The following is a 25564-nucleotide window of genomic DNA, read 5'->3' as shown; positions in this document are numbered from 1 at the left end:
TAAACACCCAGAGAATAAATAAAATGTACTAACTGCAAATTTCATTAGTGGGGTAGTCAGTTTGTTGCTGTTATTTTATTCATTCCCCTCAAGTATCTTTTTAAGGTGGTTTCCTTCGCGTATGTTCTGTACATTTTCTGTTTCACAAGCAAACACCTCAGTCAACGTCCTCTTTTCACTCTGTCAGTTTCCCTGTGTGTTCTGCATTAGTTTGATATTAAAAGATTCTTTGTTTACTGGCTCTGAGTCATGACAAAAGAGGTATGGAATGTGACAGTACAGCACCTCGGTTCTCAAGTAAAAACTGTACCTCGGACAAACCTCGTTCAGATATGTACATCACTACAAATACTCTGTAAGTACAGGGGAATATGACACCGTAAATACAGCATTACTCAGAATGACGGCCGTTCCAGAAGGTTTTCTGTCTGTGATAACAGTCACCCCCCCCCACACACACATCAGAAACGCAACTTCTCAAACTTCAAACGCTGGTTTTATGTCTCTCTTCTTGCTCAGCCTCACCCAACCCCACCCCACCCTACACACACTCAAAGTCCATTCTCACCCCTGTCTCTCCCATTTATTTCTAGGGCATGGATACCGCGGTCTGTTTGCTGCGGAAGGTGTCGAAGAGTGCCATCATGCCCTTCTTGACGGTGGATGTCCCAAACTTGGGAGGTGAGTTTCCGCGCTGACGTGGGCGGAGGGAGGAGATGTCCATGGAGGCAGTCCGTTTGACCTTGGAGCCAGCCCGCAGCATCTTTGTCTTAAGTGGCGGTGTTTGGGCCACTAAGCACTTCTGGTACTGCACCTGAAGGGGGCAAAAATGGAACGAGAGCTCTATTACAGGTGGCATATAAAGTGTGCATTTTATTGGCTTGCGCTCCATTCCCACAGAGACCTTAATGACACAGTCTTGTAAATACAGTGAGACAGGACAGAAAGTGACAATGGTAAAAAGGAAAACGCTTGCAAGTAGATTCAATGCACATGTACATTAATGTGAGCCCACATATCGATCCATCTCATGATTCACCTATCTACTACTAAGTGCCACATGCTAAAGTGATGTCTACCGTGTAAAACATTTCTGTTCTCATAAGTTACCGTATACTCATGAGGCAGTTTTTTTTTAAATCCAAGGTGTCAGGTAAATATGGTGCTGTGCAACAAACTGTAAACTTGCTGCGTACCATGCATGCAGCCTGTACCGCCTCTGAGATGGTCCCAGCATCTGGCTCACACCAGAACACATGGCACTCGAACCGCTGCCTTCCCACGTCCACAATCACAGCAAACGTGTGTGTGTCATGGCCGACGCCCAGGAAAGTCAGGTAGCGCACCTGACACTCCCAGAAAGGGTCCTCTCCATCCTGGGTGTGAAATGGAGAGACAGAGAGTACAGAGGGATAGAGAAAGACAGAAAAGAGAAAGAAAGAGGTAAGGAAGAAGCTGTTTTAAAGGTTTAAAAATGGTAACGCTAAAGTCCTTGTTTTTTTTTTTCTTTCCCATTGCCATCCCTGTTCTCCATACTATACAATACTGTCTGATTCTAAAAGCAGGATCAACAGTATCCCTATATTCTTCTTTGCCTTCTATGTGCAAGTTCTAATTTAATTTCCATTGAACATTTAACTGCGTTCTGTACTTAGCTAGAACTTTATGCCTACAGCCTTAGAGAAAAGTTGTGACTCAGTATGACTTTTAAAGCAAGGGCTTTCAAAACTGTAACACCATAATGTCTGTCACAGGGATGGTTTTAACCTGTCACCTCCATAAGGACAGCACAGTGTCTTACACAGAGATAGTACTAACCTGTCCTTTCCACAGGGACAGCACAGTGTCTGACACGTGGATGGTGATAGGCTCCCATTCGTCCCTTTCCATTGTGTCCATGATGTTCTCGATTGCCCTGTTCAGCACCTCCATACCTGTGAGGGTCAATGACAGGTGAGCACGCTAACACACCTGTAATGCCATAGGCAAACATAACTAAAATGTTCCTTTCCACCCTGAGACTCTCCTAGTCTTATACTGAGTGCTCTGTTTCTCCAGGGCTACAGAATATTCCATTTTCTTTAGATAAAGGAAACAATTGTCGGTCATTTATCTTACAGTTATGATTAATAGTAAAATTGTTCTATTGTAAGTCTTCTGGACAAAGAATTTCAGAAGGAACTTCAAGGAAAATTTTGGTACAATGTACCATGCACACACTGAGTGACTGGCCCTTAAAAGACTGTACAGAGTACTTTGAAATGCATGCCCTGTCCAACCAGACGCCTTTCCTCGGGGGTTCTTTTCTCACGGTGTCTTTTAAATGAGTCATTGATATTCATGGTGATGATTGTGCCAGTGGTTCACAGTCGCAGAGGGCATGCTTTGTGAAATGGCGGTAATCGTGTGGACGCCCTGACACCTAAACGAAGTTCTGCCTAGGGGACCCTGTGGGGACAGGAGGCGTCCGCGCTGTGCTGAACTCCCAGGCGCCGTGATGGATGCGCCCGTTTTGTTTGGGTAATGAATGCGCTCTTTTCTGTGGCTAGGGCGCGCCTGGGGAGGTGACAATGACACAGCGACAGAGAATTACCCAGACCTCTGTGGGTTTGGTTGGGGACAGAGCCACGGTTGCTGTACATCAGCTGCCAGAGTGTGGAACTCAGGCCTTGGGCCGTTATATTCAATCAGTCCACCCACTAGCATCAAAGGCCTAAGAGTTTACTGTTTACAGGTGGGGAAGGTCATTATCCTAACACAATGGCCCATGTGGTCAAACTACAAGATTACATTATTGTCATTTAGCAGATGGTCTTATTCAGAGTGACTTCTGTAGGTTACGGTTTTATCCATTTAAACAGCTGGATATTTACTGAGGCAAGTACCTTGACCAAGGGCATGACAGCAGTGCTCCAGCAGGGAATTGAACAAGCAACCTTTCAGTTAACAGCCTTGATCCTTACCAGTATGCCACAGGGTTTAGACATTGATGGTCTTTGATATTATATGTATATCATCTGTAGCAACGACACATCCAGTCACCAATAATATTAAGTAATAACAGATTGCTACATGGTTCATTTCATGGATCCCAGAAATTTCACAGTGAAGGAGGGGGAGGTCTAACTATGTGATCCAATTGTGTAAAGCACCCACCTGGGAGATGCAGAGAGCAATATTATGCACCATAACACTCAGAATACATTACTCCAGGGCACCAGGGAATGCCATACAATAGGATCTTTGCATCAAGGGCAAAGATAAGGCATGGGATCTTAAAAGACCAAAGTGAATCAGGACCTCTGTTTAGTACTAAACACAGTGCATCCACAGTGCAGTATGGCCCTCTATGTAGCGGGGCACTGATTCCCTACTTGATGCACATGCAATATTGCCTCAACAACACCTTTGACATCAGCCTGGTTTTCCCAGGAATTCTTCCATCCAAGCACTAACCAAGTCAAGCCCCACCTGGCTTCAGCCATCATTCAGGAGTCGACTGAAGGTTGTTATGGCTATATGCCTCTTGGCCCTAGGCCACACGAGATGTTTTCACAGTGAACAGCTTCAGCCAAAACTCAATGCTCACCCATTGCCCGAGGGACAGGCAGGTTTCCAATGTACCGCACCTGGAACTTCTGCACCCTCTGCCTCACCGCATCCAGGAAGTCCACTGCAGAGACAGCCAAGCAGAGCATGTCAGCATTCCGTCCACAAGGGGGAGCTAATCACAGCATGAGCACATGAGAGCCCTCTCAAAGTCTGTGGTAATTCAGTTCACACCTTATTATTCCACATTATTGTAAGTGATAATGATGACCTGTCAAATATAAAAAAAAGCTGCTCATAATTAAAATACCAAATGCAGTTTATGTCATTGTCAACATCAGTAGAGTGAAGGGGCATGTTGTATTTCCAGGATCGCATGAAGCCCATCCCACTGTCAGGTGATCCACCTGCCATCTGTGACGTTACCTTGACGTGGTAAGTCTTCAGGTGATATGCCTTCCACAGTCAGCGATCGTGACATGGACGGGTTCATGGAGGCCCTCTCTGCCATGATCTGAAACAGCACACAGACACATTCATATTCGTCTTCATCACGCAGGGGCCAACGTGCTGAGACTATCATCACAGCATGATACCATTGTTTATGGTCTTCTCACAGAAAAATAATTTGTTCTGTAATATTTATTATTAATTTATTGGGCTGACACCCTTTTACAGAATGTCTTACAGAGCTTTAGTTTCTTGGTGCAGACTTGCTTTTTAAAAGTATTATATAACCCATAGCATGCAACTACCTAAAAGAAAAAACAGAGCCATCTCATTGTGAAGATGAAACACAACTGCCAAAATGTAATTCCAGCATAAATGGTGGCTGTAACTACTTGTTGGCTACATGTCTCAGGTTTTAAATTAACTAGAAGACTGGAGCAGGTCCAAAAGGCATGAATCTAGCGCACTCTGGACAGGTGAGGCTGAAAGAAGCAACTGAAGGTTGCAAAGGACTCTGCTGTCCTGATGAAGGTATAATAATACAGTGCATTTGTTTTGTCAATTTAAAAAAAAACAGCTTATTTAGGAGAACTTGGGGTATCGTTTCAGCCAAAGGTTCTATTTTGGTTGATGACATCTAAATGCGCTGAAACGTGACTCGCTGTGACGGTGTTTTGACTGTGGCCAGCGGGATCCTGTCACCTGGATGGAGCACCCTGCTCCCCATAGGGGTCAGCAGACCTGGCGCTCACCTTGGAGCACATCTCGTGCAGAACAGAGGCGATGGCTTTCGCCGGAACATCGCAGCGAAACACGTGACACTTCAGCATGCAGGTGTCTTTGTCGCTGGCCACAAAAGCAAAGTCTCTGCAGGGCACAAGGAACCAGAGCAATCCAGTCAAGCACAGACAGAAATGATACACTCATAATTGTCCAACATGTGAGGGGGAAAAAGGTGAATATACTATAAATAAATAATACAAGTGATACTTTGGTATGTTTCATTATTTTTTAACCTTTATTTTTTGGAACCACTAGTTGGTCATAAGGCTCATCTCAGGAGCACTGAAGCAAGATATATGCAATCCTCCACCCTTTAAACGCACTCACAAGCAGCCACCAGCTGGGACTATATGCTTTATTTTTACTATATTTTGGATTGTGTTTTTCGTTAGGTAACTGTACGTGTGTTGCTGAAGGTCAAATAATATGTTTTAATTTGACATTATAAGAATTATTATTTTTTCAAATAAACCAAAGGGTCCCACATCAAACATGCTGACTCTGGAAGAGGTCACCCTTTCTGCTTGGGAGATTGTTGTTTTTGTTGCACGGAAAAGACAATAGAGAAGACTCCTATGTGTCTTAATGGGAGTCATCTGCTTGTGTGTATTCACTGTTTAGGGCTTATTTCTCTCTTCTCCATGATGTACTGTAGTCATTATCACAGAGTGTATTTTAATGATGCTGTTTACATTCATAATTCATTCATGTGTTCGTAAAGTAACACATGAAAGCGATAATCATTTGTTTAGTTGCACTGCACAGAGTGATATATTGTAAAACACATTAAATAATATATTCCATTGTCGCTTTATGCTGTATTTTAATGTCCTTACAAGCCCACCTTCTCGGTTCTCTCCCTTCCTTTGCCAGTGCAACTAGACTGTAGTTCCTAACACAGTCCTTGCTTGAAATGTTGTCACTTTTATTTTAGGAAACATGAAAGCTGTGGGAGCTCACAGCTTGTGGCCTGTAGCTGAACTGCCCACGGGTAAGATTGTGTTACTGAACTGACATGACTTACAGGAGATTCATGGAGATGAATTGGGTGTTTCAAGTATAAGCAACTGATTGCTTATCAGTTGCTTCTTTCACAGTAGTTTCCTTGATCTGCACAATAAAGAACATTATGGTCCCAATGGATAAAAGATATTAAAGAAAAGGACTGAGGAGGGAGGAGTCTGACACCCAACGATCAATAACAAACAAGGTGTACTTCCTGATATCGATGTCATGGGCCCTGAGAGCAAGAAACTGAATGATTTTTCTTATTTTTCCGGTGACCTTGAGTGACCTCTCATTGTGACGCCCAGTAAAGCACAGTGGGATAACCACAGGGTTGTGTGATGTCTGTGATATTTTAGGGTGTCCCATAAAGAGTCGTTAGGTTGTACTCATGTTTCATAAGAAGAAAGCTAGCTAAATAATACGAACGATGTGAGTTATCGCATTCTCTGTTGTCTTTAATACATTTGTAATATTATGAATGCCGTATGGTTGCTGTGTGCTCTTGCAATGTAAGAATGGGCTTGACCAAACAGTATATTTTAAGGTGACCTGTAAAAAACCATTAAGTTTGATTCATGTTTCGTAAGAGAAAAGCTATCTGAATAATATGAGGGATGCGAGTTATCATGTTCTCTGTTCTATCTTTAATTGATCTGTAATTTTACGAATGCCATATGCTGACTGCTGCATACTCTGCAATGTCAAAGTGGGCTCGACCAAAAGAAAAAAAAAAAAAAAAGAAGGAGAAAAAGAAAGCTTCTAGGTTATTGAATTGTTCCAGGTTCATTCCAGGTCAGCCTTGTGATTCTGGGAAAGGGATAGCAGTGGACAGGAACCCCGAGGCTCCGAGAGCAGACGCGCATCAAAGTCTGCCCTCCGACCGAGCTCCGTCTATTCATCTCCCCCTCCACCATCCTCCTATCTTCCGTCCGTCTATTTTTGGAGGCGGGGGGGGGGGGGGCAACGTAAACAAGCCGCCTTTCATTTCTGCGCTGACCTCGGTCCGCCGCGTCCCTCGGATGGCTGAAGCGCGGAGGCTTTGGTGTCTGTTCGCTATATATAGCCCCGATCCATACGGCATTGTTCCCTCTGGGGGCTGAGGGGATAAATGGAGAGGGCGAATGCGGCGTTCCGGCGCCAAGTTCTACGGCCGACCTGGGACCAAGGCAGGACTCTTTAGAGGCAACCGTGTGGGGGGAAAAAAAGCACTGGGCATCACTGTGGAGTAACGGTTGGAGAAGTGGATTTGCAACCACAAAAGGTTGCAGAGCCACTTCCCAGGTGGGATAAAGGCACTCGTACAAGCCACTGAACCTGAATTAATTCACTGAGTATCCAGTAGAAACACATATTTAAAAACAGGTAATGCATATATTAAGTAGCATAATTAAATACTAAATTGAAGTAACCATACTGTACAGAACCTTTATGACTTCATAGGCCTTCCTTGTTCCACATGCTAAACACGGACAGCACCCAGTTCTGACTGTCCCTTTCATTTCCTATTAAAACCTTCTAATAAATTATAGTGACCATGTCAACATTGGCTGAGTAATGTGAGATTAGCCTGTGAGCCAAAGTTTGGATTTCACCCCTCCTTAGAGCTGAGGTGTGAACTTACTTCTGCAATTTTCAAAGAACTGGAGCAACGCTATGTATATAGAGCACAACTGAGGTTGATTTACATGTGCTGATGGTGGAAAGAAAAAAAAATCCAAGTTCCCCCAGCTTTTCAATTATTGAGGGAATGCACCACAGTCAAAGGGAATGTTAAATGAGTTTCCCCTTGGCACCAACAACAGAAAGAACTCAGAAAGAAAAAAAAAAACATCTCGTTTTCTGTCTCTATATCCACAGTTGCACACATGGTCTGACGTGAGATCAGTCTTCTGATCTGAGCAATGCATCATTCTGACAAAAGGAAGAGACCTTCATTTGCAATTCAATGAGGGGTGTGATCGGAGGCAGGTGCGGAGATTTCTAGGCCTTTATTATTGTTTATAAAGGAGACACTCCATTCTGCATGAACTGCTCTCCCTTTTCTTGGTACCTGCAGGGTATTGTGATGTAAAGAGCAGGTATGTAAATGCAGGATATATTCTGAAGCATGACATTGTGATTTAAACCCTAGTGACACAGTGCACCGGGACACAGGGCCAAAAGCATTGATTTCAAACCTTTGGAGTCAACCCAAAAACATTTCTCAGGACATTCATCCCAGAGGAGAGATGTTCCACTATAAAACGTGTCCATCAGTTCTACAGAAGCTGTTAAATTAATTGACACCACTGCGGTCTCTGTTAAATCTCTCCAGACCTTTGTCACATTGTGCCATACCCAAACTACATATCACTGACAAATGTAACACTTTCCAAAGGTATGGAACACTGAGGACTACATTCTCAATCCAAAGTATTCAACATTGTTAAATTGTTAACATTGTGACAAATTTTCACATGTGGTAGGGCAATCTTCTACAGGCCAATGTAGTCTACAAAACTGCAGCATTAAATTCCTCTTCCATAGCTGGGTCATCCTAATCCTGTTTACAGCTGAAAGCATGGAGTGTGTCATCCATTAATTCATGCACAAGACATATATGGGAATGCATTCATATTCTGTTGTCCTCATACCATAGGCATATATAAATATACCGGTATGTTTGATGTACTTTTACAACACAGGTCAAAGGTATTGTGTTGTTCATGAGACTTAATAACATGCCGTGATTCCATATGGTACCGTAGATGGAACATGAGCAGAAAACAGCTAAACCCCCGAATATGGCAATGTATAAGCATTATAGCATTTTGGATAATGCTGAAAGAGGTTATAACCATGCAAGCGTTCACTACAAATGGCATGTCAGGGAAAACTAGTCAGACAAGAAAGAGAAAAAAAAGTTACCTGTCTCTGTTTTTTCAAGGGTGGCAATAAAAACAAAAACAGAAAATAAAATGTTAAAACTATTCTCAAATCAGGCCCACATTGCCTCTGCTGATATATCTTTACCAGGTTGTTACTGTTGTCATTTTTCTTGATGCAAATTGGTTGCAATTTCAAGTGAAGCAACTGTCCAAACCTAATTCCAATGCAACTGTTAAATTAGATTCCTATCTAAAACCTAGGGGATTTAAGGCAACATCCAGATCTGACCCTAAATAGATGAGCATCTTCTTGAGCCAGAGTGCTCAGGGGCTGTTTATCAGCATTTTATATCTGCATAATTTCCCTGTGTTCTCAGTGGATGAGTATGCAGCGAAAACGCATTCAAAACCCGGGTCAGGTCAGTTTTCTCCCAGAAGTGCTCAAGAGCACTGCTAAAAATAGCTGCCATCAGATCCAGTTCAGCATGTAGGCACCATGAATTTCAGACCACAACCTCAGCTGACCCAAAGTACTAACCTTACTCAAGGCAACATGGCTCCCCACTCACACACAAAATCCTAGTGCAGCTAAGCTCCTGCGAGCCGAAAATAAGCGCCTGCCCCTTGCACACTATGCAAGTGCTGCACATTGCAATCTCCTTTCGGCTACTGCGCTATTGAGATACCACACATCGATGAACAATTAAAGACAAAGTCCATTTCAGTGAAATTAAGTGGGATTTTTTTGTTTTTGATGGTTCACATCCCCTTAAATGGACAGCCTCAGATTTTCTCAGTTGTGAAGTGATCTGGATCGTGTATTTGTCACAAATATTGTTTGATCTTGCATGTCAAATCACAATAGGGTCTACTGCAGCTGTGAGATTGTTGGTAAGTGTTGACGTCACTGTGGACGTTTACTCCAGTCTAGTTCAGTTCCACCCCAAGCTCCTTCTCAGCCCCACTTCTCCCTCTCCACCCCAATCTGCACCCTTACCAACCCCCCCCCCCCAAGCCCACCTGCCATTATTGCAGCCTACGCCCCACACACGGATATTAGCAATGGGCTGGCAGTGGATCAGGCTGTGGTCTACAGGGTCCACCAGGCTGAGGGTGTCCTTCTTCAGCACCATCACCATGTCCTGACCCTGCGGGAGACAGAGGGAAAAGCTCTCAGTGAGGAAACGCCAACATGTCGGACCCCTCCGGGCGCCTCTCGGTCTCCCATGGTCCTATGGGAGCGTGCGCCACGATGTCTCAGCCTCATCAGATTACAGCCAGGAACAGAGATCTGCACCAGGCAGGCAGTGATTACAGAATTCCCACAATGGCTGTTTTTACACGGAACCTTTCTTAATTGAGACATTATGAGACATAACCTCGTATGAGACGACATTTTGCCTCACACTTACGTTTTTAATTCAAAGCCAGAAGAGATGGAGCGGGAAACAGACACTGGGCCATTATTCATTCAATTGATTGTAGTGTAAATTCCAGTTAAAGGCTAAACTGGAACACAAAGATTTGACTGCATAGATCAGAGTGACCTGGTAGGTTACCATTCAGGAGTGCTTGCTCAGTTGATTTTCTGTCTTGAGTTGATGCCTCTGTTCCCCAGTCTGAGGATGTCGCTTTGTCATTTACAGACAGCCTGTAAATGTGTAGGTGTGGACCAGGTGTGGTATATGCTTTAAATACTGCTCTGTACCCTCCCATTCAAAGTGGGAGGTGCGGGTCTCAATAAATCTACATATCCACTTACACCATTAGTTCCCTGCTCGTCACTACCCATCACTTCACTCACCACCGTCTAAATCCTTGCTAACCTTCTCCCAGGCCTCCACTAACCACTATCATAACCCCTGCTCATCATCAAATCGGCACCCCCTGAGGCCCACCTTAGCCCCCACTCCCAGATCCCCACCCAGCCCGTGACTCACCTCACCCCAGGCCCCCACAGCATCGCGCCCTTCACACTTGCTGTGAGACAGCTGTTGGATGCAGTTGTTGACGGCAATGCTGCTCTTCCCAGGAACCAGGTCCTCCTCTGGGATCTCCACCCAGCCCAGAGAACGCACGGCAAAACACTGACAGAGGAGGGGGTCACAGGGACAAACAGGTGAAAGGGAGAGGAGGGAGAAGGAGAAAGAGAATAGAAGAGTCTCAAACTGAGATCAATTGCATGTGGTCTCAATACAATACAGTACAGTACAATTCTCTGAGTAGCAGAGCTGATAGTTCTACAGCAGTGCTGTGTTCAAGCTGTCCCCCAGAGCTCCAAAGCATGTGAAGTGATGGTTTTGGGGAGATAGAAGCTGAAATATGTATACCTTGGAGTCAGGGTCTGTGTTGGAGCAGAAGTAATCTTCCTGCCAGGGCAGGGTTCCCCTACGAGAGAGAGCAGGAGCCGGTCAGAAAACAAAGTGATTGATTCATTGGCCAGTGAAGTGGGTCCATGGCTAACAAGATTTGTCTGATTGTCTAATTGCCTAATGCCCTCCCATAACACCCAAGTCTCATAGCCATCTGGCAGATGTGCAGTGTGTTTTTTTTTTTCGGTGGGGGGGGGGGGGGGGGGGGGGGGGGGGGGGGGGTGTTGTATGTTTTTACAAAGCCCTTCCCCCTGGTGTGGCTCCGTGATCACTGCAGATAAGGAAACATCTGTCAAGCAGGAGAACGTGTGATTCAGTGAGGCAACAAGTCGCACCCAAGATAATGGCACAAATGGTATGTTCTTCATCCCCTGGGCCCTAAGCGCTCTCCACCAGGACAAACCTTTGCTCAGACATCCAAAAGATTTTTCAGAGCATCCTTCAGACTTCAGACCCCTGCTTAGAGATTCTGTTCTACAGTAGCCTTATTTCATGCAATATTTAAGTGTTCCAGCTCTTGTAGAGTTCATCTCAACCAAGTGCTGGAGTCTCAGGTCAAGAATACTCCTTATTCACATCCATACTCACAGACATTCCCTTATTATTGGGATATGAGTGGTGGGAAAATAATTTTCCTTTGTTTATGTTCCTGTGTTATCACCACCTGGATTTATAGGAGAAATATGTCAACCACAACAAGAACCCCTGAACACTCCACAAACAAAAAACCTATTGTAATCATTTTTCTATTCAATTTAAAGGACAATAGAAAGTAAGTACATTCACATAATCGGCAGCGCTTACTTTGTTCTGTCAAATCTGTCATCTGTAAGTGCCACAGCAAAGGGAAATTATTTATGACCTCTCGCACACACTTTAATATTCATATCCACGGCGACGGCACCATAGTGCCTGTTTATTGGTGATAAAACTACTCTCCATGTCAGTCTCCTCTCCTATCAGCCTCTGCCGAGAGGAAGACGAGGTAATTGCATTTTCTCTCCCATTACCTCCTCAATGGTACCAGTCAACCACACATAATTCTCCGAAATCTGAAAAACCTCAGAAGAGCTTGGAAGGATGGAGGCTGAGGCAAGAAGAATTCATCTTACCTTGTGAAGAAACAATCGATCATTTCCAATCTCTTGCGCATAGCTGTCTGTTACTTGCTGTCTTATGGCACGCATTTAATTTCCTCTTTAGTAACAGACATGTCACAGGTTCAGAAAAAAAACATTGTTTGTGAGGAGCGGCCATGAGATGATCGTTTAGCAGGTGGTTTGATACTGGCACAGATCACTCCAGTTCATCTCCATGTTTTCCTGCCTCCAGGAGGCGGCTTGGAGGATGTATCTATTGCAGAATTTATTAAACTCCTAGTACAGGACCTGGCCCACTGCCAGTGACAAATCTAAAGCAAGGCCTGATGGGTAATCTCTCAAGAGACTCGGGGAGCTGTGTGCGGTAGGCTGGAGTGGCCGTCAAGGGCAGCAAAACAAAGGCATGACGTGGCGATTGTCAAAGACAGAACCTCGGGGGATGAAAAAATCCCAAAATCCCTTCCCTTCCCCTTGACAAGTCCAAGATTTTAGTGCTTCCATGTGATGCCTCAGATCCAACAGCGCCTGTGTGCTCGGTGCTCTGGGTGTATGTGTGTGTGTGTGTGTGTGTGTGTGTGTGTGTGTGTGTGCGTGTGTTTGTGTGTGTGTGCGGCCCACGTGTGGCTGCGGTCTCGTGCCGCGGTTCCCGTCAGTCTGCCGGCGAACTCGGGCAGAGCGCATGAGGCAGACGTCTGCCTCGCTGCCGGCGTGAGCGCGGAGGGCTGTGAGACTGAACACCCTAACGCACACACACACACACACACACACATACACACACACACACGCGCACATACACAATCTCAGGGGCTGAACGCGCTTTTGATGTTACACAGATGAGGCTCCTATTTTTATCTTTGACAAGAGAACAGGAAAACACATACTGTGCAGGCAGAGAAGGAAGATAGCTAAGGTGTGCATGTTGTATGTGCATTTTTATAGTTAAGGGATGAATGTGGGTGTCACTGTGCGGTATGTGTGTGTGTGTGTGTGTGTGTGTGTGTGTGTGTGTGTGTGTGTTTACAGCTAAAGTGCATATGTGTGTGTGTGTGTGTGTGTGTGTGTGTTTATAGCTAAAGTGCATATGTGTGTGTGTGTGTGTGTCTGTGAGTGCATCTTTATCTTCGTGTGTGTTTTTTGTGTGTGTCTGTATCTCCGTGTAGATATTAAAACCATCAAAACAGTGTGAGGCGTACTATGTGGATTTGAGGGTTTTAGACTCTGAGGGGCGCTGGGGACGTTGGCCTGTGTCGGGTGGAGGTTGCACCTGTCATTTATAGAGGACAGAGGGCTCCCAATCTGTCTCCCCCTTGAACCGCGCCTGCCATCAATGCTGAGGCTCTGAAAGAGAAGAGAGAAAGGGGAGCGGTGACATCACATCCACCCGACCAGACACCGGTGACATCAGTCACCCACACAAAGCCAGCAGCAAAAACAAAGATTAGTAGTAGCAGCACTTTGTTTACCAGATGCCCTCATTCCGGGGGGGCTCACACAGCTGCCATTGTAAATTATTTATACGGCTGTATGTTTACTGATGTAATTCAGATTAAGTACCTTACTCAAGGGTACAATGGCAGGGCACTACAATTGTATTCAAACTTGCAACATTTACATTTATTCATTTGGCAGACGCTTTTATCCAAAGCGACTTACATAGGTTACAGCTCTTTACAATGTTACCCACTTATACAGCCGGACATTTACTGAGGTAGTTGCGGGTTAAGTACCTTGCCCAAGGGTACAGCAGCAGTGTCCCAGCGGGGATCGAACCGGCAACCTTTCGGTTACGAGTCCTGCTCCTTAACCACTATGCTACACTGCCGGGTTGCACAACCCCCCTCCCCCCTGCACCCCTCCTGGTCCCCTGATGATCCCTGTCTGACCCCACCTTGAGGTCATTAGCAGTTATGCCATCTATGGCGCTCTGGTTGTCCTCCAGGTTGTATGAGGGGTGTTGCCACTGCGTGGTTCCCGTGGGAATGTGCCAGTAGTACGTGCCCGTGCTGTCCCGGATGGTACGCCAGCCTGGCGGCAGGTCCGAGTCCGGCTCCAGGTTCTGGTCATTCCAGATATTATCTGCAGAACGTGAACAGAACATCTGCCAAGGTCATTTTTCGGGCCCTCTCCAGGTGTGCAGAAGTCTGGCATGATTCAGAACATGATGAACTGCGGTTTGTGAGCTGGAACTATGATGACATCTACATGTGCATCGACCCCAGTAATAAAAACCTACCTCAATATAATGCCAGCCTTAAAGAGATTTAAGTGAGATTGCCATGGCAACTCAAATGAAAGACACAAGTTCACGGACAGATGATGCGATCTGGAGCTGATTGTGACGTAAGGCATGAGAAAGATATTCAGTGTTATTCCTGAGCACCGGAAAGGCAGACAATTCATTGCAGCTCACCAGCAAAACAAATACAACCGCCTCCGCCCTGCCTCAAGAAACATTATTTTCCAGTTGACTTGAGGCACTAATAAAAGTGACTTACTTCTAGCTCTTGCCAGGCAAAAATAAACACATAAACATAATAAACAGATGTGCCGTGGAGTGAATCACTCTGACCCAGAGTCTGACAGCTAGCAGCTGAGGCCTGATTATAAACACGCAGCCGAAGAGGGGAGCCGTCCGAGGAGGTGGACCTTGAATGATTAAAGGCCACGCCAGGTGCTGAAGAGCTGTCGAGCTTTAACACCACCAGAGCAAAAGCTATTCATCTGACACCACCATTGAGAGTGGACAACAATTCCAATAATTCTATGACTCTCTGAGAAAATTGTTTTTTTTTTTTGGGAGGGATGGAGACAGGGGGGGGGGGGACAGACCAAGAAAAGTGGGTCAGTAGTGACATGAAATTGCTTGTGCACAGACAGTGGAGAACTGTTTGTGTGAACGTGACAAACACGGAGAAAAGTAAAACAGAGAGGGAGACAAATTCAGTGAGATAGCAGAATTATTAAAAAAAAAACCCACAAAACCTCCAAAACCCTGTGCCGGAACATGGACAAACTGTATTATAGTGTATAGGTGTCGTAAAGCCAGAGACATGCAGCATACCACTGTATGGGGTCACGGTGTGCTCCAGATAAACCCCCCTTTCTGTGGAAAAGCTGTTAATGAGGCTATTTCTCCTCTCACCACTCACCACTGCACACAGCGGAGATTTCTCACTTCAACCACTTACTGCCGCTGGAGCACAAGAAGCACTCACTGCATTCAGAAAAAAACTTGATGATGATGAATTCCTTAATGACCCGTGTAAATAGCTATTCATAAACACATACTTTTGAACAAACTCATAAACGTGCTTTTATTGCCATATCTCCTCCAAACTACTCCTAACAGCACTGTAAGGGTGACTGGAGCATCGCTCTCAGCAGTATTAATATTTGGGGTAATAAGTCAGTGGCATTGATGTGTATCAGCAGTGTCTCACAATGCGTTTCATGTTTTGTCACGGATAAGGATAATCTACTTCATGGTATTGTAGCACAACAATGACTTGCAGACGGAGGGAGATAAGCACTCTTTAACGGTGGGCGCAGTCTGCAGTGAGGTGCCTGCGAATGTCTTTACACTGCCTGCATTCAGATGTTTCACACTGCACAGGCGTTGGCGCTTTCCTTTGAATCGCTTCATTCCTCCTGCATTCCTCGCGGCTGAGAATGCATCGGACATTCTCCTGATTGCGGAACCTGCAGGTTCCACATGTGTGAAGTAGTCACAGCAGAAGACGCAGGCAAAGGGACACCCCCAAAGCAAAACAAAGAACAGTCTTGGACGGTGACGGCCAGCAACACACAGACATGGACCCTGTGTCTCGGAGACACAGTCTCCTGCTGTGGTCCTGGTAGCCACCATAACAACAGCAGAACACAGAGCTTTCACAACCCAAACACACTGTCAAAGTGAGGGTGCAGAATGCACTATCATGCCCGTGACCTGTGTTTGCAGAGGGCAGACCCTAGGTAGGGCACTGTTGTTGTGAGTGGGGAACTTAACCTAAATTGCACAATCTAGCTACAACTGGAGTTGTGAATATATGATGTGTACAAATGTAAAAATCTAACGTATGTGATAATGTAAGCCTGGATAAGCATGTCCAAATACTAAACACACACTGCAAAGCCAAGACAAGGAGTTCTTGTCCTGTATCAGATTGCGCAAGTTCACTTGTGGTAGGGCTTGAATAGGGCTATGCTCATCCTCACTGGTCTGGGAGTGTTGCTAGCCTGGTCTGACACTGTTGTTCAATTAACTTGAACGGATACACTTGTTCTATTGTGCTGGAAGTCGCTCTGGATAAGAGTGTCTGCTAAATACACGTAACGTAATGTAATGTAATGTATCAACGAAAGAAAAATTCCAAGCGACCAGCAGAACTGAGTCAGGGTCCCTGAACAACAGCTGTGCCCATGTCCGTGGGATCCAGTTGCCCCCTGCCTCCCAGATCTCGTGCGAGTCACACAGGCCCCGGAGAACCAGAGGTATCAGTGGTGTAGGGTGACAGGCCTGTTCAGCAGATTTACTCAGACTGAATGAATGTCACCCCCGAAGCTTGGCCTGGTTCAATATGCAGCGCCACACCAAGGAGTGATGCTTTGTGCCGCTGCCTTGAATGAAAATGCATTTGTGTCTGTAGGATTCCACTGCCCACAGAGAGAAGGCAGAGAGATATACAGTGCCCAGATGGAGTTATCCCACCAAAAGGAATACAGGGGGACTGATCTTGGATCTACCGTGAGGGATATCGGATGATTTACATGCAGGGTCTTAATATAGAAAAATGAGAAAATTCATTCACTCTTTCTTGCTCCAGAGTACATCCATTTAGAGAAGAGACCAACATTTCAGCAAAGCAGGTGTAATCTATTTCTTTGATGAGGGCATGGCTTGCCAAAACATTGTGAACGTGTCTTTTCTAACTGGATGTAAATTTGAATGAGCAAGAGTGTTTCACTCTGTCAGGTTTTATATAAGTGAACCCCGTAGTAAGCACCAGGTTAACACTGCGTGTGCATCCATCTTGTCTTCAGTTTGGCATGAAAGGTCAACCAGCACCAGGATAAGGATTTCCACCCAGCTACTGAGGACAAATCAGGCACCAGCAAACTCTATTTTCAGCCAAATAACCCTGGACCAGTCATGGAGACAGCCATTTTTATGAATGGATTTGTCATTCAAACCGCCATTCAAATATTTGCTACGGTTTTCCTTAAAAAAGAAATAGCAAGTATTAATATTGTGAGAGAAATATTCTCTGACTGTTTTTTAAAGTTTATATATATATATATATATATATATATATAACCTTCAAAAGGATATCCATTTTCAGACACGAAGGGTGTCATTTTTTTCCTCTCTAATTAAGACTGTAATTATGAGTTTAGTTCCTCGGGAGGCATGGGATAATCCCTGGGGTACGAGATTAGTAAAAGAGACGAAACGTTCCAACATCCTTCGAACACTGGCCCACACTGGGAATGTGCTTTCGAACACTACCAGGTGACAGCAAGGCTGCTGGAATCCTTTTCAGCTCCAAGTTATTCAGGTAATTTATTCAGGTGTACCTATATATTGCATCTTTGACACAATTTATACAATTAACCATGTATTCTCATTACAAAATCAATAGTGAATTAATTAGTAACTGTTATGAATGATTGATGTTTTTCTATAAGAAAAGATGCACTTATTTGGGTCCCATTTTATTCAGTAAAGTATTTTTCTCCTATTCTGTTACAAGACTTGCACTTTTATGAAGCAATTTCTTTAAGCATTGAGAAAAAATAAGGTATGATATAAATGAATGAATAACATGCCTAAAAGAGTGTACCTTTCACATTCATATAGTATGACCAAAGTTTTTGTGCTTTAAAATAAGTGTGCAGAGGGGTTTAGCTGGGAGAAAGCTCGGTGGAAAATGGGCTCTGCAACGTTGTATAACCACACACCTGTGCTGCATTCAGTGATCCCGGTATTAGGCCGCTTTTGAATCCGAAGATAAACCATAACACTCCTAATCGCATTCGCTGTAATCGCCTCTCCTGCGTTCTTGCCGACTCCAGTCTCCTTAGCGCTCCGGTGTCTGCCATCTTTCTGGCCCTAAAGTTGTCCGTAGTGGAAGGTGAGGTTCATTGTGTTGTATGAAAGATGCCCCCCTCTCACCGCTTGTGGCTAATTTGTTGACTCAAATCAGTCTCGCATGCCCCTCTCAGATGGGCCACAGGGCGATGCCCCTCCCTAGGGCAAAAAAAAACAGCAGACTGAACATTTCTTTCTAAAGCCAAATAATTTTCAGTTTGGGGAGAGGTAGTCTTTCCATGCAGTTGAAAGCCCCTCCCTCACAGGATGGGTGTCTCTTTACCCTGATATTGATATATAAGTGAATGCTGAATAGCAAAGCACTCACAGTTCTGCACTGGAGTGCACAGTGCACCCTAAAAACCTTTTAAAACATTAAAATAATATGAAAAGTCTGAAAGGACAATACACACGAGTGTTTTCCTTAGTCTGTTGTGCTCTGCTAAAATACAGAGGGGGGGGGGGGGGGGGTTGGGGGGGGGGAGTTAACCAGGTTGTAAATCAATCAAGGCCAATAATGCTGCCAATTCTTGCATAAGCTTTAAGTGAAGCACCTCAGTGGATGGCTTTGTAGGTAGTGAACTAAGCTACAAACTAAGATTGTGGGTGATACATCTGTCTCAGATGAGATGTTAAACTAAGGTTCTGAGTCTCCATGGTCATTAAAGATCCCATGGCAGTTATCCTAAAGAGTAGGGAGTTCCCCAGCGTCCTGTCTAAATCCCCAATCAGCCTTTTTCCAATGTGGTCATCTAATAATGTCTCAGGTTAATTGACTAAATAATTTCCTCCTCAAAAATTCCCTCCGCCACGTTGTCACTGTAAAAGAAAATTGGCTCTTAACAGAAGCTATCAGGTCAAATAAAGGTTAAATGAAAATAGGTGCCGGACTGGAGTTTCTCCTGAAACACAGGCAGCTAAACACAGCAAGGGTGGTTTCCCAGCTGCCTCAGGCCGTCACCGCAGGGGTCTTCCACAGGGTCCGTCAAAGGCCGTGAGTAGATGCTTTACTGTGATTTACTACCCATACCTCTCTATGCTCCTTATAGAAATGAGCCTCAATTTTTCTCCAGTGTAACAGTGTAATTTACATTTCGTTTATTATTCATGCCATCTCTGCTGATGTCATAATGTCATTTACGTCATCTGCTCGGGTATATGAAGAACAGTTTCGCACAGAACTGCCCTACTGCATAACAATGTGCGTATGTGTGTGTGTGTGTGTGTGTGTGTGTGTGTGTGTGTGTGTATTCATATGCATGCAAGAATGCATGGTGCATGTGCAAGAATGCATGGTGTTCGCTTGAGTGTGTGTGTACATGCATGCATGTTTTGTTAGGATTCAGTCACAACCCCTCACATCCACACAGTTTCTTTGTGTTGTTTCTTTGATTTGGCAGTTGGTGCTGATGTCACCATGCAGCCAGAGGCAGCCTCCCTTCCAGTTAATTAATTGTAAAAAGGTGAAGTGCTGACTGGAAGAGGAGAAGAAAAACTTAGCAATGAGTTGATGAGTTCATCATGATTGTCCTGGATTGGGTGATCTGCATCGTGGCACTTTTGGTTTGTTTGTTTGTTTTTATACACTCATACAACACACAATTAGATTCAGCTACCTATTTCCCCTTTTACAGACATTTAGCATCACTTGTTTTCGAGCCGCGGGTAGCTGCGTGTAACAGTGTGGTATGCATCACAGCTCCTCCTGTACAGGAATCAGCTTCTTCTCATTAGCATTCTGTCTCTACCCCTGGTGCTACGCTCTCCGTAGGATCATGGTCCCCACTTCAAAGGTGGATCTCTGCCCAGAGATCCTGCCAGGCGGTGTCTGCTGCTGCATGGCCAGAGAGATTGATGTTGCAGATAATTAAGGCACTCTCAAAACGACTCAGACTAAACCGAAGGCACTCACAACAGACAGCGTGGCTTTCCGCAGGCGGTGGGTGGGGGATTCTACACAATCCACTGTCTTCAAATTCAAAAAAAAACTGTCCATCCCTTCCTCTCTCTGGTACTTCCTTCTGACCAGCCTACAACACCTCACACTGTTCTCCTCAAATCTATTCTCTGGGATCAACTGTGTTCCAGCTAAGCTCTCAGCTAATTAGCTTTGATTGAGCTGTTATCTGAATGCTTATCTGAATTTGACATGAGTATCAGCTGCTAGTTCTTCTTTAGAAATGTAGGAGCAGGTCTGGGGAACACAGCTCTGAGCTATTCCTCTGATTTTCCATTGTTATAAATACATATGTTCCGCAGCTTATCTCAAACAAAGACAAAGCAATGCCTCAGACTCAGATAAACACCATACACACACACACACACACACACACACACACACACACACACATGCACACACACACGCACACACCCCTCTCAGGCAGAACAGGCACAAAACTTCTCATTCCAAATTCCATTCCTGCCTCTACTCAGTGAACCAGCTATGTCCATTAATCTCAGGACCTGTGTCCTCCAACAGGACCTGGCCAAAACCGTCCTCCACTCTCCCTTATTGCTACTCAATAATGAATGGGGAACCAGCCTGAGAGCCTCCTTCACTGATCCCGGATCAGCTGTGAGGCACCCACACCGCCGCACGGCACATGCTGTCATAGGTGTCCCGGAATCGTGCCCCAGTCAGCAGAATTCCCACATCAGCACATGCAAGCAAAGTGCAACATGTGAGAAAGAGCTGAGAGTTCCCTGACGGTCTCTGTCAGAACGGCGGACGGGGGTGACGGCGAGAATCGGACACCCTGGACAGTCAGGCGGATGAGGTCTGTAGCCCGGCAGTGCTGACCATCAGCAGAAAGACCTCACACTGTGGAGGGGAGGGCACGCTGGGAGAGGCGGAGCCGCTGTAGAGTCCATGGAATGCGGTGCACTGCTGCTGATCAAGACAGCGACGGAGACCACCATTCAGTCGTACCTGACTGAAAATCCAAAGCACTGAGCAGTCATTAAGAGTGTTTATTACTGCTGAAGTCCCAGAGGGCAAGCCGGCATTCAGCGACCGCCTACGCCAAACAAGCGACTTCTGTGGTGCTCACTGAGTTAAATGAGCAGACGGATTCCTGTCTGCAGAGCCTCTGGCACTGCCCTCTGACCTCTGACCTCTGTCCTGCTGCTCCTTTTGATGAGGAGATGAGGAAGGCAGGAGGATAACACTGAACAGAGAGAAGGAACCCACGAACCGAGAGAGAGGGGGATCAGAGACAGAGAGAGGAATTTTCTTTCAGTCCTCATTATTGACCACTACAGCTAGTTTTAAAGTGATTGAAAAATCTTTACATTTATGGATCTATATATTCGTCTTTTGTTTGTTTTTCAGAAAATCTAGGACACACTTCCTCCAAATAGGTACCAAGATCAGTTTTACAGTTTGACACATCCATCACTTTGAAAGTATAATTATCATCATTCACTGGTCTGTGGTGTAAAAAATCCACTCTCAGGCCCTGAGGAGTGTGGAGGTAAACCTCCTGGCATTTCTGAATCAATATGGGAGGGAGAGAGAGAGGTAGACTTGGGTTCTGAAAGGAAAAGAAAGAGAAAGACAGAAATAAAATGAAAGGAGTAGAGCAGGAGAGCTGGGGGGGGGGGGGGGGGGGGGGTGAGGGGGGGGGGGGGGGGGGGGTTTTATCTGTTCATGAATCTGACCACATCTGTTGCAGCATAATCCCAGAGGGCCGCTGTGTGTGTTTAATACAAGGTCAGAGCTCCATCCTGCCAGCGGATTATGGGCAAAAGTGGATCAAAGCATCAATCATGGGTCCTGAAGGCTGTGCTGTCTTCCACAAGCTGGGATCAATCTGCTGAAAGGCAGGTCCAACCCACCCCACTGTCCCCAAGGGGGAAACTTGTCACCCCCCCCCCCCCCCCCCCTTTCTTAGTCACCTCACTTCCTGTGGCTGAAGTGCACACCTGACCATCATAAGGCCGTAGCACCACCTTGAGAATCACGGGCAAGCTTGCTCTTTTTCTCATCTCCTGTCACTTACTTTCAATCCCACCCACCTTCTATGCCATTCCACCACACATTTGTGTTGCTGTTTATATCTGTGCGAGTCAGTGAATCACTCAAGGGTAAAACAAGTAGCACGTCCCCTTTGACCCCCCCCCCCCCCCTTATGACAGATGCAGTGAATTCCCACCTCCAATGAGACACCCTCCACCCCCACAGTAACCCGGCAGTGACACCCCACCTCCTCCCTGTCAGTGGAGCTCCCCTTGTGGTATCTGTGTATCCACATCTCTCAGCCTGCCTTGTGGGAGGGGGGTTATTTTGAGAGCCGTGACGTTCGGGATGGAGGTGGAGGCATTATATCAGAGCCCCTTGTCTCCGCCTACGTCATGTTTGCCCCCTCAAATCAATAGACAGCAGACAGAGATAATAAAAAAGTGTTTTACAGAAAAGGGACTTGACCAAATAAGAAGCCATTAACACAGGGCTGCAGAATGTTCAAAGCCCTCATACTGATTTCCCATTGCTCATATGGGCAGGGATTGGTGGTTGTAGGTCTGTAAAATAATAGTGAGTGATCAATGTGTTCTCACTCACTTGTTCATTAAGATTCCTCCTGGTGTGAGAAACACCTTATTTGGTGAAAATGAGAAATCCTACAACCAAAGACAAATAATTACATCATTGTTTCAAACGTAGGGAAACACTTGAAACAATATATAAGGACATTATTATGTCATACAGAGTAGGTTTCATATTTCACTTACTCCACCTGACACATTGTGTTGTCAGTACGCAGGGAAACTGGTTAGTTATAATAATTATTTCTAAATGAATTTTCTAAGGACCGTTGACTTGGTGTATGTTTGGTACAGCCAACTAATTAATTTCACTGAGATTTGATTTCAGTGATTTATTGATGTTAATAGTAAACCACTGATGATTTAAAAAAAAAAAAAACATTCTTTCCCTTTTCACAGTGTATGGAGCAGATCTGAGACCAGATTCTGTAAAGGACGATATGTAAATGAAACAACTGGTGGAGTCCATCCACAGCATACAATATTTCATTCCTCCTCATATATTGTTTTCCTAAACCATTCAGGAGCTAATTCAGGTCCATCATCACCTTCCTACCTCTGTTCTTCCTCTTTAGAATGTCTGACATCACTAACAATGCAACAATGCTGTATCTGGTGAAAATCTATACCATGAGTTTTGACTTTCCCCTGCAGCACCAAATGAGCAACAGTTACTGAAGCAACAATGACAAACTGACGAAAGCACACCTTAATTACCCCCCCCACCAAGTGATGTGTGCAGAATGACTGCCAGGTGCCACATCTGAGCGGCCTAAATGATAAACTTCAACAGCCCGTGGCACTGTTGCCCAAAAGGTGCCTAGAGCAGCACCGATGAGGAAACAAGCTCTATGTGTTGTGGCTGAATTTCACAGATGGAAGCAACTGCAGAAGGAAAGATCACCGTGTCCTGGCTCAACAGTTACATTCTCATCTTCCAGCTCTTTAAAAAAAAAAGTCCATAGCGTTCCCTTTAACATAATCCAGAGCTAGTTTAAAATTTCAGTTCAAAAGACATCAGAGGAGGACGCACACACTCATTTTCACACTGTAACATCTTCACAGCACAGGTTACGTGTGTGTGAACGTGCAGAGAGCATGCGTAAGTTCCTGAGCGTCGATGTCAGCTCCTGAAGGTGATCCTGTATCTGCAGTCACCTAAACTCCAAGACTAGTGACTCACACGCACAGACACACACACACACACACACACGGACAAGTTCAATTCAGGGCTGAGGAGAAGAATCTTGTGACCGTGCACTCTAAATAAATGAAATAACCAGAAGAGGGAGTCACGAGAGAAGAGAGAGGAAAGAGAGAGTTGAGGCACACTGGACCGGCAGTAACTGTGCCCTGGCGTCACTCACCGTCATAGTTGACTATGATGATGGCTAGCATGTAGTCCTTTCCCAGCATGCCGAGAGGTGTTCCGTCTGGTCCAGGTTAGCTGCAGTACATCCCAGTTCCCAGCCCCGATGCTGCCACCACAACTCTGCCCCACACTCACTACGGTACACAGCACACAGCCAGGGCTGCACTCGCATGCCAAGGGGATTAAAACTACGCTACGCTCAATCTCTCCCTCCCTTTCACTGTCTGTGTGTGTCTCTCTCTCTCCTTCCTACCCTCTCACTGCAAGCTCCAGCACAGCTCTACTGACAGCAATTAAAACAAGTCCATATCTCTGCCTCCCTCTCTGTTTCTCTCCCCCTCTCTTTCCTTCTTTTTCTCCCTCTTGCTCTCTCCTACAGAGACGCTGTGTTTTGCTCGTGAGACGAGTGCTGTTTCCCTTGTCCTCTCGTCTCTCCTTCTCTCCAGTAGCTTGTGTTTTAATAACGCCTGCAGCTCCAGCTTCCTCAGCCCCCCCCCCCCCCCCCCCCCCCCCCCCCCCACTCCTCTCTCCCCTCCCCTACCTCCATTGTCATCCCCTGGCTTCCAGTGCTTAAGGATGCCCTTGCATGCAGCAATTCGAGTTCACTTTACTGAGCTAACGTTGTCCGCACTGGCTCAGGCTCCTCTCCAACTGCCTCCCCTGGTCTCACACAGCTGGGGATACCTTTCAGTTCCCTTGCAAGGAGTTGCTAAGAGACCGAAATGTTTGGAAGAGAAATAATTTGTAACATTAAAAGAGGACAGATTGTCATAACCAGGTCGGACTGTATGTGGAGAGGAAGGAGCTAATAGGATTTAATTCAATTCGGGCCCCCTGACAAGAGCAAGACTGGAGCTTAGTGACATGGATCAGTCCCACTCAAAGACAGAGGAGAGACGCACTATGGTGACAAAGGCAGCGAGGCTCTGAGATACCTCACACCACCACGTACACACACAGGATTAGGGTAAACCTGTAGTTCTGCCACTGTCACCCCAGCAGATCATATTTCTGAGTAAGGGGCAAAGTGTGGGTGGAGCAGAGGAGGAAAGGATTATGGAAATTTAAGCAGAGAAGAGGCGAGTAGCTACAACTCCCACAATCACACCAACAACTGCACCAGTAAATGGGTCAAAAGGAAGCTACAGTGGCTACAGGTTTGCACCCTTTGCTTTGAATTGTTTCTGGTAACTGGTAGGTTAGCAGTGTAGCATAAAGATAAGGAGCAGGGCTTGTAATTGAAAGATTGCTGGTTCAAATCCCTCCTGGGGCACAGCTGATGTACCTCTGGGCAAGGTATTAAACCCAGAATTGTCTTTGTAAATATCCTTGTGTATAAATTACATCACATTAAATGAATAAGATGCAAAATTATAACCTAAGTCACTCTGGATAAGAGCATGTAATGTAACTAGATGATCCTCATGTCA

General features: G+C 45.4%; 1 protein-coding gene across 1 annotated transcript; it reads right to left on the bottom strand.

Moving 5' to 3' along the window:
• Positions 1-582: 582 nt before the first annotated feature.
• LOC118791247 (amyloid-beta A4 precursor protein-binding family B member 3-like) lies at positions 583-24599 on the bottom strand. The gene is made up of 13 exons (XM_036548546.1): positions 24130-24599; positions 14018-14205; positions 13394-13467; positions 10988-11045; positions 10598-10744; positions 9678-9805; positions 8698-8703; positions 4752-4866; positions 3976-4063; positions 3590-3673; positions 1819-1934; positions 1197-1376; positions 583-814 (listed from the first exon to the last, which is right to left on the bottom strand). Exons 1-13 carry the CDS (start codon positions 24176-24178, stop codon positions 590-592), a joined length of 1458 nt encoding a protein of 485 aa, XP_036404439.1. The 5' UTR covers positions 24179-24599; the 3' UTR covers positions 583-589.
• Between the last annotated feature and the right edge of the window lie 965 nt (positions 24600-25564).

Source organism: Megalops cyprinoides, chromosome 16, assembly GCF_013368585.1.
Source record: "Megalops cyprinoides isolate fMegCyp1 chromosome 16, fMegCyp1.pri, whole genome shotgun sequence".
NCBI lineage: Eukaryota > Metazoa > Chordata > Actinopteri > Elopiformes > Megalopidae > Megalops > Megalops cyprinoides.
This window is presented reverse-complemented; position numbering and strand designations above follow the sequence as displayed.